Source organism: Delphinus delphis, chromosome 10 (assembly GCF_949987515.2).
Source record: "Delphinus delphis chromosome 10, mDelDel1.2, whole genome shotgun sequence".
NCBI classification, from domain to species: Eukaryota; Metazoa; Chordata; class Mammalia; order Artiodactyla; family Delphinidae; genus Delphinus; species Delphinus delphis.
Genome location: NC_082692.2, coordinates 92555098 through 92573788, shown reverse-complemented (window position 1 = coordinate 92573788; position 18691 = coordinate 92555098). Strand labels below are relative to the sequence as shown.

The 18691-nt window shown below is 43.1% G+C and overlaps 1 protein-coding gene across 1 annotated transcript in view; it reads right to left on the bottom strand.

Moving 5' to 3' along the window:
• The window catches only part of ITPR1 (inositol 1,4,5-trisphosphate receptor type 1), a 321074-nt gene that overhangs the window by 114397 nt on the left and 187986 nt on the right, over positions 1-18691 (bottom strand). Inside the window, exons 36-40 of the mRNA XM_060022942.1 lie at positions 15948-16068; positions 13489-13673; positions 9455-9603; positions 8401-8512; positions 4120-4152 (exon numbers count right to left, since the gene is read on the bottom strand). Coding sequence (XP_059878925.1) covers positions 4120-4152; positions 8401-8512; positions 9455-9603; positions 13489-13673; positions 15948-16068 — 600 coding nt within the window. The remainder of the gene's footprint in view (positions 1-4119; positions 4153-8400; positions 8513-9454; positions 9604-13488; positions 13674-15947; positions 16069-18691) is intronic.

The window sequence follows — 18691 nt, the reverse complement described above, 5'->3', positions numbered from 1 at the left end:
TGCCCGAAAGAAAACTGAGCTAAAATAGAAGTTACCTAACGTTTTAGCAGGGCAATTTTAAATCTTCACATTTGCTAACACAATGCCGTTTACTAATGGCATTTGTTTTTAGAAACAAAGTAAGAAATACACGTTATCTAGTTCCAACGATGAAGTTTCACCTGTATCTTATAGAACAAGATCACCGGAACCCAAAAGTAAAATTCATTTTCAAAAACCACATTCTGACTTGACTGAATTATACAACTTCTGTCATTATGGAATCATCTCAGCATTTAAAAAAAAAGGAAAAAAGAGAAAGAAAACAAAACTTCCCCAGATTCTGCAATAGCTCCTGTATGCTCCGACTTGAGCCCACTTGCTCTATGGCTGCCAGTGTCTAACAGTAAACAGCCCTGCTGCATTTATTGGCAATTACTGCTGAAGGTCACACATCAGCAGCGAGCCTAAATTCCAGGAAAAAAAGAAGCTCTTATGTAACTGCCGCCTGAATGTTGGCAGGTGCCCAACCCAGCAGTTCACAGCAATGTAAAAAAGTAGGACACCTCCACCCTGGGTTGGATGTCATGAGAACGCCCCCTGAAGGTGAAATTGAATAATTCTTGGGTTTCTCTTCTCTGTTTTCTACCCCCCCCCACCCCGAATTTTACTGGCAGTGGCCTCCTTTGCTTGCAGACGCAGTTCTCGGTGGCAGAAGCTGAGGACTCAATATATAGGCAGATACAGGCAGGCTGCTGCCACCCTAACAAGCGGTAACACCAATCCTCCCACTTGCTTTTTTGTTGCAATGCAAGGAGCTGAAGTTGCCAGCTGCCACCAGTGGCTCTGCAGAGGTCAGGGTTCCAAGCGACAGTGATTAAATGGGGATCATATCTCAAATAGGAAGAAATGCAGCATGTCCACTGAGCTACCGCACACACTTTCTAAACACGCCCTCCTTTCCAAAGACGCACACGTGAAAATGACGTAGGTTACCGTGCTGCCCACCGCCTCGGCCTGAAGTTGGAGTGCTGCATCAAAATCATCCCTTTGTTTAGTCCAGAAATTTACAGTTTAGAAAAGTGACAAACATGCTCACCTGCCAGTGGTCCTCACGGTGTGACCTGACCTCCTAAGCTGTTACCTGACCTCCCTGCTCAGGTACAAGTCTCTAAGTTACATGGTCTCATGACCCCAAGTACTTCACCTTCCTGTATTTCTCATGGTTGATGGCTGTCACTTAACATTAATTTGGATTATCGTCTGTCACCTCCACAGAACCGTAAACTCCAGAAGGGCAGACACTGTGCCTATTTGGACCCAACTTCCCTAGTCAACGCGCCTGGGATGGAACAGGCACTCAGGTATTAGTCACATGAACGAATGTCTCAAGCAGCCATCAGTGTCTGTTTAAAGCCAAGAATGGGTAGATGAGGGAACTTTCTGGGCGGATAGAAACAGTCGCCATCTTGATTTGTGTGTGTCTATAGGTAACAATTCGTCGAGATACAAACTTAAGAATAAGCTGAATGGACACTAATGGAAGCAGCTCCCTACGCTTCTCCCCTCATTCGCCCTCTCCCTGCCCCCTAAGGAAAAGGTAAAATCAGGAGGTAAGGATGGAGACCCTGCCTATTTGCAAAAACTGATAATAATAATAATAAAGAAAAGAAAGAAAACCCTCCTTTTCCTGGTTTCAAATGAAATTTTACTCCAGAAGACAGCTGGGAAGGCTCCCACCATGCACTTTTCTTGCAGGGACTCTGATTCTGTCCTCACTTCACCCTCTTTTCTCAGAGCACAGACAGAGACTCGGACGATGCTGTGCTTTTTTTCCAAGCCGTTCACTGCACATCTCCTCTCTCACGATGCTCAACAGGCCTTTGTCACTGAAGAGTGGTGGTCCTTCCCCAGTCTAGGGACCATGGCTCTCCAGATATGCCGTACCCTGCTCAGGGGCTATTCCCCAGCACGTTTCAAGGTTGAAGTGCTGGTCTGCAATTTAGGTGGGAGGCCTTGCCCGTACCACGGGCCAGCGTGAACTCTCATTAAGTTTCTTAATGGAGTTTCTGCAGAACTCCAGCTGTGGGTTGCCGGTTTTCACCCACACACATGGACAAAAGGCTTGGTGAGAGAGAAACCTCAGGAGCTGCGGTTGTTTCCAGAACAGACATGGATAATAAAGGCCAATCAGGCATCTCTGCTTAGAGGGCCAGATCCGACAGGCTGAGGACCTGGGGACACTGTTGGTGCTCCAGGGCTCTGTGGGTTGCCAGGGATAACAACGGAGAGGGGATCCACAGTTGCTTCCTCAGGGAATTTTCAAAGAATCCAAGTGGCTGCCAGAACATTCTTCTTTTATAAACAGACAGTATTCTATTTCCTAGTGGATAATTATAAACACACCTGCTCCAACTGTGGAATCTTTCCATAAGCGAGCAGTAAACTCCCAGCCAGGAGACCCAAGTTCTATCTTGAGCAAAGCAAACACATCAAATGATTACTATGCTGCAAAACAGTATATTAATAACACTGCAGACTCCGATTAGGGAAGGTTTTCCTTTCCTGGCTTAATTTGTCTTGAAGCAAATAGAAACTCAACCTCAATATTTCAGAGGAAAAATTCAAATTAGAGAGGCATTTACAACTCTAGGGAGAAACAAGAGTGTCGAAGGGTGCCAATATGGAAATTCAGCATGAGACGTTCTGCTGGCAAATAACCCGGAAGACAGAAGACCAAACAGGAAGGAGCAAAAATCACTGTCGTTAAAGTAGTTAAACCCCTGTACAGCCTTTGGTTTTTCTCACCCTCTCTCCATCCCAAAGAAGCACGGACTCCTCACCTGTTCATGCCGACCGATTTAAGGAAAAGTCTGCACTTACAGAATCTACCACGGCTGAACAGTAAGCGCTCCAGGCCAGCAGCTGAGCCAGCAGTACCAGTTCTGCTTTAGCCGCGATCTACCTGTGTGAGCTAGCACCACTCACTTAACCTCTCTGAGCGCCATGCCTGAGGGAACTGGACCAAATTCATAACCGCTCGTGTCGCTTGCAGTTTTAAGTCTGTGATTCAAACTCTCCTTAGGTACACCTGAACCACCTCTTAGTATTTCTGAAATTATGGGGGTAGATATGAGAGCAGGCCTCATATTCTATTTGGTAGCTCTATCCCGCCAAAATAAGGTATTAATCGTTCTACCAAAAGAATGAACAGATACTTAAAGAAGTGGACCAGAAAATTAATTTTTAAAAGTCAGATAAAAGTGTTTTCCAGTCTGCTTCAATTTACTAAGCAATTAAACTCCCTCAATTATATGCATTAATTCCCCTCATTAATCCTTTCTATTATCATTTACCAAACATGTATCACATCCTACAGATATGGCAAGAAATGTTGAAAAATATTCATAGGAGAGAAAATATTTAAGACGCCCTCAAATCCCACACACAATGGCCACTCATCAGTCTCCAGGGTCATTCTGGGTAAATGAAACTAATTTGATACATAAGTATAGAAACCATCAGATGACATTTCAATTTCTTGATCTCTAGTTGGTTTTTCTAGAAGAGAACCCAGGGATATTGTACATTCCTAATCCCACCACAAGCCAGCAGCTGGCAAGTCTCAACCAGGGCTGTGGAATTTGCACGGCACTTTGACAAAATTTTATATGACCCCTCACACTTAACACTTCCAACATGTAGGCCAAGAGAGCAGTGGTTTGGTTTTTCTTTGACTACTTTCACACTATACCAATGTAGTTATTTCTTTTTGCATGGGTGCTTCACATATGGACAGAAAAGCTCCTCAGGTAATATCAACACTCAGTTTCAGAGATATGTTACTAGCCAGTGTCAACCACAAATTCAGTTGAGATTCTAGACAGTGAAGGATTGACATCTTATCACAGCTTAGGAAATCTTTATCTAGACTCAGATGGGATCTCCAAAGACAAATGGCAAACAAACTCATGGGAAATGCTAACACAAACACAAAGGACTCGACTCACTCCCAGAGGCAACACTACACAAAGTCAGATACTAGACGCTGCAGAGACTAGGGGACAGATCACAGAGTTCACTGGCAGAGGGTCATGGAAACATCACCATGGGACACTTAAAAAAAAATGAAATTAGGACCTCTGCATTTTCCAATTCATCAATGGAAATCAGCTGGAAAAGAAAAAGGGTGGGGGGAGAAAAAGAAGGAAGTGTTAGAAAAGGAAATACGAGCGAGCTAAGTGTTAGAAACTTTGTCATTGTATTCTTATCACTGACTCAGGTTGAAGCATCATGACCATCTTAAGAGGCGCAGGCGTTCTCGACACCGGCGCACCTCACCCTGACATCTGCTCTGCAATGTTCTGCTCCGGAACAAACGGGCAGGGTGCTGCCACCCTTTGTTCACATGCCAGGTATCAAACCTCGCAGGTCACTTAACCAAGAGCCCAGGACAGCACCTTTGCACTCTCTTGTAGAGAGAACCCTTGAACTGAGCTGTGGGCAAGGGCAAGTTCCCCAATCAAGAACCATATCCTTTCAGAAGAGGATGGCAAGGAGTAGAGTCAAAGGCTAAACACTGATCAACTCAGCTTAGGACAAAATTCTTTCTTTGGACTCATCTTCCCATTCAGTGGGGGAGGCGGGAGTCTGCAGTCCAAATTATCACTGGACTAAATCAGATCCAACTTCAATTTAAGTAGTAAGACCAACATATACCAAGCCCAGAAGCTCCGAATCCTGATACTGTTGATGATTAAAGAGAACAGATTTCCCCTAAGGTGATTAGTGCCTACCCAAGTGATAGTAGTAACAAGTAAATGATTTATTAGCATCAAGTTCAAGAGAAAGAAAAAACAAAAGCACTAATCACCATTATGCTTGTTTGATGATAGATGGATGATCCACAAAATGTACTAAATATTATGTTTCATTAACATTTAGTACATTTTGCAAATTTAAACTCCTATTAGCAACACTGGTAGCTGGAAATGTTAATAGTTTATTCACCTAGAGAAAAGAAGCACCGGTAATTAACAGGGGACTGACAATTCGTATGAAATGAAAACCCTGATGTTACTTAAGGTCAAAAACTCTCTAGTAGTATAACAGCTACTATTATTCAGAAGAAAAAAATGGACTTTAAATAAATTGTCGGCCTTTCACATTAATTGTTGGCCTCTGAATTTCTTTCCAAATCCCTGTGACTAGTAACTTAAATAAAAAGTAGCTTAATAAAAATCCTACAGTAGATTACAGAGTAGCCAGTATATAAAATAATTACGCTTTCCTTTCAAGCAGGGTCTAAGAGCTTAAAGATGTTCTACGAGTTATAGAGAGATTCAGGTTAAATTTTAGAGATATTTAGCTACGGGAGGTTATTTTTTTTAATGGTTTAATCTGTAAATTAAAAGCAGAGTTTAGTAGGCACTGCACACACAGAATGGTTGCAAAGTCCTGATTTTAAAGTTGATTAACTTTGAATACATTGGACAGAAAAACACAAGAATCACACAAAAATGTATTCCATCGTTATTTTGGTGATCCTTTGAAATATTCCTTTATTTTATATTTACCACTCTTTGGGAAATATGGCTGGTCCTTTGCATTTTAGAGACACAATAGTAAAAGAGGACTTATTTAATTCCTAAATGATCATGATTAAATTCTGTGACCATCTTCTTTGTCCAGCCCTTACCTTTCCATCATATGTCATAGTTCTTGGATGGGCACATCTCAGGCAATGAACCAAGACAAGTGGACTGACCACTGGCTTCTCACGGATCTGACTCCTAGGGCCTGACGCAAACCACAGGTGATACCAGAGCCCAGTGGACCAGATCCATGACCATGAAGGCTCAGGACAGGGCAGGGAGGAGAACAGCCCTGGATGTCCCACGAGGGTGTTAGTCATGGGACAAGTTCCACTTAAGAAGCAACTAATAGAAAAATGGCGCCAAGAAGACAGAAACGGCATTCACGCTTGCCCTTGTGTCCCAAGCACGCAGTCCAAAGTACACCTCATTTGTTTTATTGACTAATGCCCACGGGTTCGCCTAAGAAAGGTTATTGCTTTGGGTCTGGGTTCCTTCCACCCTTGAAAGAGTCAGGCTGTCCCATACGTCACGTTTCTTTAGTCAAACAGGGGCAGCCAACACACCATCAAAGGCATTTTCCAAAAGCCTTCGTGAAACTGGACAGAGTGGATACCAGCAACCAAACTGGAAGAAACAGAAATCGTTTAACAGCCTCCACCCCCTTTTAAAGCGAATGGTTAAGGAGCCTTTTCCAGCAGTCAGAGCCTGGGGCCAGAAGCTTGGCACACACGCGCTGCCGGTCAGGAGCTGCTGACGAGCACGGGTTTCCAGAAGGTCTTCCTCGGTGGCAGAGCATTTCCCATACTTGCTTATAGTACTTTCACTCTCAACAAGGGGGATGACAGCTCCAACCAGACTGGAGAGAAATGTCACCCTGCCTCCCAGCCTCTATCTGCTAGGGTATGACTCATCTCTTCACCAGCTGAACAGGGATTTGAGCTACAGCCTAAGAACCTCTTCTCAACTCTGATAACTCTTTGATAGTGGCCTCCATCTGCTGCCCTCTTGAAGCCCTGGCTCCGTCACTCTCCACGAGCTTTCTCACAGGCAGTGGTACAACATCTCAGGTCTGCTGTCTCCCGGGGGCCCTGACGGTGTTCTCCCTGTTGGCTCTACTGGGTAGTGAAAGGGAGCACGGAAGCACACCTCTACACGGCCCCAAAGACCCCGGTGTACTTTTCTGTTCGGCAGCAAACACTCGACCAACTCCTAGTACTTCTACTTTCCATGTTATAAAAAGAAAAACTTCAGAGAAATAAAAGTATAATCACAACTTGAAAAATTCACTGGAGCTGAGACACAGAGTTTACCTTAAGTACCTTGGGTATAGAAAGAAACAGATATTCTCAAGAAGAGAAAATTGTGGTCTCCACATTTTAAAATCAAGTTCTCTGCCCCAGAGGTGCTAATATATTCACAGCTGGCTAAGGTCCCTTTGGTGGAATTTATTGTATTACGGAGAGTGAATTTCTATAACTAGAGTCATATTTTTAAAACATTTCTTAAATCTCACCTTAAGAAAAATAAACATCTTGTGGAATAAATGGTTATTACTTACTTATTCGCTACGTGTATTCTCTATTACTGCCCACCCCCCGCCTTGTTCTAGTGCAAGACCTACCTAGCTGTCTACACAGGTGTTGTACGGACTGGTCATCTCATTACTTCCCACTTGTACCAGTGTTCTTTGCTTTTATATTTATGAACTCTTTTCTGGCAGGTTTCCTACACAAAATTCCTCCTGAGTTATAAACACTTATTTTCTAATTAAGCGACACTTATTCCAGTTTTAATTTATACATTGTACAAATTTAGAGTGACGTTTAAAAGCCTTGGGTTTGGGGGCAGTGGAGAAAGGTATACCACAAAAAGGACTGCATACCTTTCTGTTTTATTTTTTCTTATCCAAAGACCCTCACACATTAAATTGCTCTAATATTAATGACAGATGTTGCTTAGGTTAGAAAGCAAGATTCTGACACACTTTTACACTTGCAAAAATCTGGCTGTCACCATCCCTTTTGATGAGGACGACTGTGATTTAATTACCAAGGCTTCTTCACAGAGATGAATGAGTTACTGTGTATTTGACAAGTCAGTGATATCAGCACATTTACATGCTAGGAAAATGCTGACAGAAGTGGCTTGAAGACAATGAACATTATTACCTTCAAATGAAGACTGGTGAGATTTAAACTCAGGCCCATGCTTTTTTGCTGGGGGCAGAAAGGAAGAGCAATGGGGCTCTTTTTACCCCACTTGGACCAAAATCGGGGGTGTGAGGGCTGTTCTCTGTACATCATTGCTCACTGCATGTGCTAAGAAGTCTCATGTCCTAGGGATGGTCCATTTCCCAATCTCAACTAGAAAAGGTGACATGTTTGTCCGTCTTCATTCCAGTTAGAACTGGAGGCAGTTTCTTCATACACTGGAAGGATTGTGTAACATCTCACCAGAAAGAAGCAAGTAAACCCACAGGTATGCTTAGCTGGAACCCAAAGTTCAGGAACACACACCTTGATACACAAGAGGCATTTGCATTCTCATTGGGAATTTAAACATATGGAAAATCTTGCTGTTGCTGTTTTTCTGATTATAGATTGTATGGCAAGCAGCCTGTAAGAGACAACTACGTATATATGGCTTTAAGGAGACAGTCATATGATTTAGCTACCTTCAGGGCAGGATAAATAGCTTTAAAAAAAAAAAAAAAATTTAACCCCTTCAGTGAATATGCCTGAACTAAGGTGGATTTCTAACGGCTCCCACTCCACTTCAATTTAATAGCAAAACCTAGTTTTAACATGAAAATAAAATGCAGTACCTTTTCTCCGTAGCCTCTATCTTTGGTCATCATTTCTCTGAGGGTCTGTAGGACCTTAATGCAGAGTTTCTCCTCATTCTCCTCTAGCAGCTGTTTAGTGTGCTTTATTAACCTGAATGGAGGGGAAAACCACGGATTACAGCCCTGAAACGATCTTTAAATTAAAAAAAAAAAACACACTTGACAATCAACTTATTGTAACTAGGCATTTAATGAACAAATATTTACCAAGGGCTCCCAGGTTAAACAGGCTTCCGGGCCTTCCCTGCACTAAGAGCAGCCCGTTGGTGTCTCAATAGTGACACCTGCTGGTCGGTAACAGCAAACAGGCTCCCTGGCCACGGGTCGGCCCCACATAGTGGAGAAATGAGATAGAGGATGGAGAACAGACAGGGGCTCCCTCAAACCAGCTCATTTAGGAAGTGCAGCTATTTATCCACTGAGGATTGTCAGTAATGTGGCTAAAATATGCCAGGGGTGTAAAAAAACCTCAGGAGTATGATGGTTGCAGCAAACACACTGTTCTCTTGGTCCAGTCTTATTCTTTGAGGGGCCCAGAAAAATAAGAAACTCAGGCAGAGCCCATGCTCAAGCTAAACAACCAACCAAACTTAGGGTGAAAATCAGATGGAGATTTCTGGTGACGGAACCAATCGTTTCTTCTAGATTTTGCTCCAAGGCACAAACTAACCAACTACAAAGCTGTTAGGAAAAGACTGTGAGGCCCTGGTAGGTGAGAGCTTTTTGAGGGCACAAAGGCCATGGCTTGTTGAGTCTGTACGGCAGCTCATGGTGGGCACCCTATCCACACGTGTTGAATGGAGATGAACAAACGGGCATGCAGTTCAAAGGAGAAATTTTCACCAAAACAAGTGTCAGTAAGTAGGACTGAACCTACACACTTACTTTGGGAAGGTCAGAACAGATCCCTAGCACGGGACCTTGTACTCATCAAAGTCAAAACTCAGGCCAGCCCCTCCTTCTTCAGGAACCAGTGCTGTGTCTGGCCAGTGGGATTCTGCCCCTGAGCTCCGCAGAGAAAGGGGCTGCTTACTTGCAAATGAAGCCACCGCTTTCACACTTTCTTCTGGCATCTGTGTTCTCCGGGAAGAGCAGCTCAGGCCTGTGGAGGACGTCCACCAGCACAGATAACTCGGCCTGCACCAGTGGCCTGAGACGGTCCTCCAGGGCAGAGACGATGTCCTGGAATGGAAGCACAGCCTTGGTGAGCAGCTTGGGCCACAGCTGACTGCAGGAGGGTGAGAACATTCATTTCTGACCTAAAGCATGACCACAGACGAGACTGGGTTAGACTAACCTTAGCACCGTCTGGTATTTGCCTCAAATTATTAGACATTGCCCAACGGTTACCTGAAGCATTAGGCCCTGACACAGAAAACAAAGTGATAACAAGTCATCATTCCCACCCACCCTGTGAGATGGTCCTTATGCTACTTAAGGGATCATTCCACATATTTTAAAATACGATGCAAAAAGGACGTTCGACAACATGGAAAGGTGTCTACAATATGAGTGCAAAAAATGGTCAAACAATAGTATGGACTATATGATCCGCTTCTTATAAACAACATTAATATCTCAAGGATATGCAGCAAACATTATTAAAACATCATTCGTGGTTTTCACTGGGTGGCGGAACTACGGGTGAGTCTAGTTTTCTTCTATGTATCGGTTCTTGTGAGTATTGTCAAATTACTTCCAATGAGCATGAATTATTCACATAATAAAAAGTCATATAAAAACGAGAACACAAATGAATGAACATGCTGTATCAACATGCTAAATACATGTACCCTGAGAGCATGATGGTCTTCAAATGCAAAACACATAGCTGTAGGAAAGGAAAACAGAGAGAAGTTGAAAGAGCAGCAAAACCAACACAACAAACACCGTATAAAGGCAAATGGCAGAAAACAGATGAGAAATTATCTTCAAAAGATGCTCAAGTCTGCTGTCTGGCTTGCTAACTCAGAACCAAGGCATCGGCATGCTGGCTAAGAAGGACAGAACGCAGCCTACTGGATAAGGAGGAGCCGTTAACCAAGGAGATCTGCATGGAAAGGGCCACTTTCATTGCATTCGTCTCAACTGGGGACCCAAATTTCATAGGCCGAAAATTCATAAAGAATTGGGTGATCCAGACCACCCAATTTCTGGTGATCCAGAAACTAAAACTAAAACTTGTCAATACAAGTTTACTTAATCTTAGATTTAACAAAATCTGTAATCACGCAATAATATTTAGGATGCGTTAAAGAATGCGTGAATGAATCAAACTATTTCTTGCGGGGAGGCGGGGGGACAATTTTCCCAAGAAGTTTGTACGAGTACATTGCCACATCCCTTAATTCAGAGTGACTTGCACACCGCTGTCAAAAAGAGGGCCGCTTTGGCAAAATTCTCTCAGGGTTTTGTCAGTTTCCCTACCAGTTTCCTCTTAGAAAGCACCCAATCTCCCCTTCTTCAAGAGTTACTGGTCCTAACTCTGGCAAAATGTTACTTGCCTCCAGCATTTGCTTGAGATTGAAGGAGTTCTTTGGCATCGTGTTCATGAAATCTTGCATCTTTTGCCAGGTTTGAACTTCACATTGCAATTGATTTGCATTGTATTGTCAAATGTATAACATTCGGCAATCAGGGAAAGACCAACAAACAAGGATGGAGAAGCGATGGGCAGAGGGAGATGCTAGTGTTAAGTGAGGGGGTATGTCTGAATGGGGGTTAATTATATAAGCGCGCCCTTTGCAACTTAATGTTCTCACATTATGACAACTTTTGCTGTTCTGGGCAATCTCGTAACTCCAGGGACTCAGACAGACAATAATTCATTAGATAACGAGGATCCCTTTAGCCACTGGCCAAGTCTTTAAAACAAGCACTACCTAAACTTATGTATTTTATTCTATTCCCCAAGAGTATGCATAATAGATCTAAGAAGAGCCCTGGTATGTTTCTGCAGCCACGGATAATTTATTTAGTTTGAGCAGGAGAAAATACGGTGTGTTCATACACTTATGAGTCTACAATACAATAACTTTCCTCTTTCTAAAACATAGTGGGGTCAGGAAGCACTCCATGAGGAACCAAATTACCTTTGTTTAAGAAGTGGTTCTGTCACAACAAGGCTGAAATTCTTCTCTTGACCTGCGAAGTGCTGCCCACCTCCCCAGCTCCATGGGTTCTGGCCACACTAACCTTCCTGTGGTCTTTGTACACACATGCTTTCTCCTTCCCTTCCACTCCATTCTTTAAGTAAGTCCTACGGTTTCCTGGTCTCGGTTCCAATGCTACTTCCTCAGCAATGCCTTCCTTGACCACCAGCCCCAGTTCCAGGCAAGATTAACGTCCTCATCAGTGCCTTTCGTAGCACTACTCATTCCTCTGCAGCGTTTGCCCCTCCTACCATTTTACTTTTATCTGTGTGATGAGTTGATTAACGTTTGTCTCCCTTCCAACACTTGAGAGTCTACGAGGGTTAAGGTTACTTCTGGTTTTGGTCATTGTATCCCCCGTGCCTAGGGTGGGGTTGATGAATGAAACAGTGAATTCATTCGTCTTTAGGTAACTTATGTAACCTTCAGAGGTTCATTTACTTCACCAAATGATAATAATTACTACAGTCATAACAATAATAATAGTAATAATAATTAGAAGAGCAGCTCCCTGATCAAGTGCTCACTACATGCCAGGCTCTGTTCTGTGTGCTTTATGTGTATTGTATTTTCCAAAGATGGCCATCACAGTATAAACTATCTTGCACGCTCTTCTTACAATGAGTCACTGACATCCCTTCCATCAAATGGGGGTCCATGTCCTCTCCCCTTGAACCTAAATGGACATATGTCACTGCCTTGACCAAGAGAATATGACAGAAGGGGTGCTATGTGATTTCTGAAGCCAGGTCATTAAGGCAAAACAGCTTTTACTTATCTCTCTCAAGAGAGACTTATTTTGGGACCCAGCTGCCATGTTGTGAGGAAGCCCAGACCACATGGGGAGACAATGTGTAGATATTTTAGGTGACAGCTGAGGTCCCAGCTGACAATCAGTATCAACTGTCAAACATGTGAGTGAGAGAGATTTCAAGATGCGTCCAAACAGAACCACCATCTGATTGCAACTGCATGAAAGGACTCAAGGAAGAAATACCTCACTGAGCCCAGTAACCTCCAACACTAAAAGAGCATAAAACAATCGCTGTCGTCCTTTGTTAGGCAGGCAAAGATAACCGCAACATCTTGACTCTCTTAATCTTCATATCAACCCCGTGACGTAGGCGTTACTATTATACTATTTTACAAGTTAGGAAACTGGAGAAGTTAAGTAACTTTCCCAAGGTTATGCACTTCTAAGCAGCAGAGCCACAATTTGAACCCAGGCACTGTCCTGAGATCATGCTCTTCACGACTGCACCATTGCACTGAGCTCATCTGAAGGATCTGTGATTCTCCAACTGTGGTCCAGGTACCATCTGTGAGAAAATCACCTGGGGTGCTTGTTCAAAGGAAGATGTTAATATTAAGATGTATGTTTAAGTGTTTAACATCATCTAATTCTCACTACTCTCCCTTTTAACAAAGGGAGAGCACATTTTTTCATAGGTACTAAGAAAAAAAAAGAGTATACCCTAGCTAGAATTTAATAACACTTTTATTTTCATTTCGCTCATTTTTATATAAAACTCCTCTCTCAAGTCATGATTACACTTGTTTACCTACTAATTCAAGAGGCTAAAATCCCAAGCTGATGAACAAAAAGGAGCTGTTATGCCCTTATTCTAAGCATCTTCTTCTAACACTGATGTACTCCTTCCTAATAAGAGAGGAGGGACTTCTTCATAAAGAGATCTGTAAATCAATGAATAACCTCTAAAGACCATGACTTTGTCGGAGCTTTTCTGGTCCCAAGTAGCTCTGCACTCCTAGCCCCACAAACATCATTGCATTTGACTGTCCACTCACCATACTGTGGCCAACCCTGGATTTTCTCTGGCTTCAGGAAGCACTTCTGTGTGGGGAGCCGTCTTAGGCCAGGCTAAGGATCGCTTCTGTCAGCACCGGGCATTACCTGCAATCGCTCGATGATATTCCGGTAGTCTCTGGAAGCTGCCAGGACAGAGTCTCTGCGAGCTGCATTGCGGGCCGTCAGCCGCCAGTTCATGGCAGTTTTCTGCACGATGTTGTGGGACTTGAGGAAGAGGTTGTTGACCTGGCTGTCCAGGTCCACAGGGATGGCAATGGCCCGGCTCTTGGCTGTACAGGAGAAAGGGGACTCGTGAGCCTACAATTTTGATGGGAGACACCCTAGAGACAGACAACTCCCCCCCACCATCCAGCAGGCAGATGTGTCCACGCCTATAACATGAGTGTGGACATGGAGTAGCTCAACTGAACTTCATAATCTGTTAGGTCGGGTTTTCCAATGTGAATTCTGAGGGGCAGCAGCTCTGAGAGAATTTATAATGCTCCAAGGTCATACGGTTCAGGTAACTCAAAGTCGAAGTTCAAGGGGCTTCCACAATGAATAGCTTCTTAGGGTCTCAGATGTGTTCAGACATTTTAAGAATTATCAAGACAGGGAACTCAGTTGGCCAGTAAACTGTTTTTCTAAAAATCCTCCAGTTTGGTATCCTTTCAACAATCTACAAAATGCTGTGTCAAGCCAAACAAAGTACAAAAGATAATATTTACAATGACATAAGCTAGTCTTTCCATATAGGCTCTTGTATTTTTTTTTTTTACTTCCTTCAAAAAAGGACAATTCCAGTCCCATCATGAGAAAAACATTAGTCAAATCCACAGTGGGGTATACTGCAATAAAGTTGTTAAAAAAAAAAAAAAGTAACCCGATGAGCAAGGAAAAAAAGAAAAAACCCACAATGGGGGACATTCTACAGACACCTGACTAGGACATCTCAAGATTGTCAAGGTCACAGAAAATAAGGAAGGTCTGAGAAACTGTCACAGACCACAGGAGACTGGGGAGGCATGACAACTAAATGCAATGTAGTAGCCTACACTGAATCCTGGAGCAGAAAAAGGACAATAGTGGGGAAAAGTGGGGAAAACCAAATCAAGTCTGGAAGTTTAGTTCATAGCAATAGGCCAATGTCAGCTTCTTAGTTTTGACAAACGTAGCTGGTAATGGAAGATGTTGACAGCGGGGGAAACTGGGTGAGGGATATATGGGAACTCTTGTGTCATCTTGGCCACTTTCTTATAAATCTAAAATGACTGCAAAATAAAACAGTTAACTTAAGAAAGGAAAATAACTAGACGAACAATCCTTTTTTCCATACGCGAAATTCAACAACATGGAAAAAACTAAGACAACTGTTCCTTCTCTTCAAAACTTCATACCAGTAGAAGCAAAAAAAGTGCTGGGGTTAATGGGTTGTACAGTTTTCATGCTCTGCTGTTTCACAAATACCAGCCCTCCTTGCCTTTCCTCATCACGGCCAAGACTATGAAAACATTTCCTCTCTCTGATGATTACTGGGCTAGGAACTCAGAGATCTGCCCAAGTTTTAACCAACAACCTTAAGTTGCAGGATCATACATGGGCAGAATTTAGGGCTATCTGGGGAGCCCATCTCAGAACCCTATTTGAGAGATATCACACCACGAACCTATAATCTGTTACGTACACACTTTCAAAAGCCTAATCTCTTTCTGTGAAATAGTACCACGTAAATAATAAAAAGACACGAATACCTTCCATATGAGTATAAAGGAAACCAGGCAGGGACGACTGAAATCGGGCAATGAGCCCCAGTAAACACAATCTATACTTGCTGGACAGCTACTCAACAGTGCTAAGAGCCCCGCTTGTCTTTTCTGGTGTCTGCAGAGATCTTAATAGCTACTAGAGACAGACAACCCTTCTCAATTTAGGCAGGAAGATTATCCCTTTGCATTGCATAGCATGTATGGGGAGGGGGTGGAACAGGGCAAAGCAACAGAGTCTGACAAGCTCCGGGTGAAGGGAACAGTAATGGTTGTAACTTCCTTTCAAAGCTGCCTAAGAGAGGTGATACAAGGTTGGGGGGAGGGAATGGAGAAGCATTTATCATCAAGAGGCAGAAGAGAGCAGTGCGCCATTTCTGAGAAAGGGCGTTCCACAGGATTGGACATGTGCTTTGCACGAAAAAAAGTTTCCATGTGGTCAAATATGTTTACCGGATTAAACAAATCACTTTCTTGAACAAGGGGCTTCCCAGGGCCTTGAATAAACTTGAGCTCTGTGACTTGCCAAGAGTTGCCTAACATTTAACCGTGGAATCTTGTTTTTCAAAGCCTATCTTTCTTTGGGACTTGCTGGCTCTGGACTTTGGCAGGTGCTGGCTTGGAAAGATGAAAAGGAGGTTTAAGAATCAAGAAGATCTCAGTTCCAGTTCTGGCTGTGCAGCCTCCCGGGTGCGGAAGCCTCACAGACCTTTAGAGCCACTGCTCCATCCAAGGTGGCCTTTATTACCACTGGGCAATGCATATTCATCATGTTAAATCCAACCTGAGTTGGTGTCTTACCTACATCAGAGAGCACCCGAATGCAGCTCTCCACTGAGGCCTTCTGGCTCGGCATGAGCCAGTTGCAGTGGTAAACCCTGAACACACCTTGCAGCAGCTGCACAAAGACGGGCTGGCGAGTCTGCAAGAAAGAGAAGCCAAGAGGAAGGCGACGTGAAGACTTTTATTTGTGACCGATTGATACGCTGGTCAGAAACAGACACTGCCTTGAACCACGGGTTCATGGACCCTTATGCAAGAGTGGGAAGGGGTGACCAGTGATGAGCTGGATTCCAGAAGTGGCCTGGCCAAGGGAGAAAAAGTCAGAAGCATTTTAAGGCAATGCACAAACTTCATGCTAAGTCTGACCACCAGAAGGCGAAGCAGAATATCACAGCCTGAAAACAGGTATTCTTGCCTAGCTACCAACTGGCTGTATGACTGTAGGCAAATCACTTTAGTTCTCTGAGCTTTAACTTCGTGCAATATATAAAATACAGGGATTGAGGCCAATGAACCCCCAAAGTTGTTTCCAGATGTTATATTCCATGAGTAGAACCTATATATATATATATATATATATATATATATATACTTTTTTTTTTTTTTTGTGGTACGCGGGCCTCTCACTGTTGTGGCCTCTCCCGTTGCAGAGCACAGGCTCCGGACACGCAGGCTCAGCGGCCATGGCTCACGGGCCCAGCCGCTCCGCGGCATGTGGGATCTTCCCAGACCAGGGCACGAACCCGCATCCCCTGCATCGGCAGGCGGACTCTCAACCACTGCGCCACCAGGGGAGCCATAGAACCTATAGTTTTAATCAGCATAAACAAACTGGTTAGTGAATCTCACCTAGAATGCTCCTTACTTCTTTATTTCTGGCCGTGTCTTCAATGACATAAGGAGAAGCTAGTTCTCATGGTTACTCTTCACAAGTGTTCATTTACTACAGATCAGTACTTGCAAGTTAACTACAGAGTAGGATTTATTCCTCTCTAGGATGGTATAAATTTGTACTCATTTTAAAATAAAGGAACTCAAACTACGACTTAATCAATTTGACATTGACTTCCTAAGTGCATTTGCAAATTATAATTTTGGCCTTCATTCAAAGCTACCTGGACCAGAGTAACATTAGACCTGCAAGGCAAAGGTCACTGTGTATGGTAAGCTACTCCACTGGTCTTTAATTTTTAGGAGAAAGTACTTGCAGATCCCTTCCGAAAAACAGGAGGAGTTAATACAGCAACGAAAAAAAGTACAGAAAAAACTCTAGAGAAGTTTCTTAGATAAAAGAACAACAATTGAAAAGTGCTAGGGGAAAGGAAATTTATTGTAAGAAATTAAAACAGGTTATGATATCACTTATATGTGGAATCTAAAAAAAATGATACAAATGAACTTATTTACAAAACAGAAATAGACTCACAGACATAGAAACAAACTTACGGTTACCAAAGAGGAAAGTGGGGAGGGATAAATTAGGAGTTTGGGAATAAACTATACACACTACTATATGTAAAGTAGATAACCAACAAGGACCTACTGTATAGCAGAGGCAACTATACTCAGTATCTTGTAATAACCTATAATGGAAAAGAATTTTAAAAAGAATACGTGTGTGTGTGTGTGTGTGTGTGTGTGTGTCCGTGTGTGTGTGTGTGTGTAGAACTGAATCACTTTGCTGTACACCTGCAACTAACACAACACTGTAAATCAACTATATTTCAATTAAAATTTTTTAAAATAAAACAGGTTAATAAAAATTCAGAACCTCCTCTATAAACACCATTCAGATAACTTTCACTTATTAAGTACCACACACTTCACTTAAGAGCTCACTGGGGCCTTGGTAAGTATCCTATGACAGAGGAGTTACCTTAATAACACAAATGAAAAACAAAAGCTCAGAAAGGTTAAAATAAAGCATCCAAAAGAACGAAGTGATGGCCAAGCAGTGACTCATCGTCAGGGCTCTCTGATGCCCCAAATCTGTGCTCTTTCTACTAAGTTCACCTACAAACCAGAATCTCATTACTTTCTTGAGGGAGTACTTTCTGTTCTGCACCTCACAGCCCACCAAGACAGTCATCTGTGTTACTAATAGAGAACAGGAACACAGGAAGCCTGAGAAGCCCTGATACTGAGCTCCTGAGCCCAATGGGTCCACTGAGAGCAGCTATCTATTGAGAACACTTCTTCCCTGCCTGTCCCTGTGCTGAGTGCTTTACACACACCTCATCTGACCAACCCCTGACCCCATGAAGTAAGCAGTGGTATCAGCACCCACCCTACTGGCTAATGTGCGTGGAGTTGGGATGGGAACTCAATGGCCTAACTCAAAGAAAACGAATCCTTCGACTAAATGAATTCAATTGAACCAGTATTTATTGAGCATCTGCTCTATTCCCATCTGGCCTCTGAATAAACAAAAGACGAATAAATCGGCCAGAGGAGCTGCTTCTTAATTATCCATTTTAATGGACAACCTGGGGGCATCAGCTCACGCGACCTCTTGGGCTAATGAACATGGCTGCCCATCACCTTCTTCCTGAGATTCTTCCCTGCTTAGTTCTTAAGGCTCTGCGTTGCTCGTGAATCCCATTCTGACTGTAAGATAACCCCTTGATCTTCCTCTGGTCTCTTTAACAAACTGTCCTTAATTATCTGTGCTCTGCCCAGGTCCCTTCTAGTCAACCCCTTCATTTTCCCAGCTGAGACTTGAACTAGCCAATGTCTATAATTGGACTTTACCACTTCCCTCT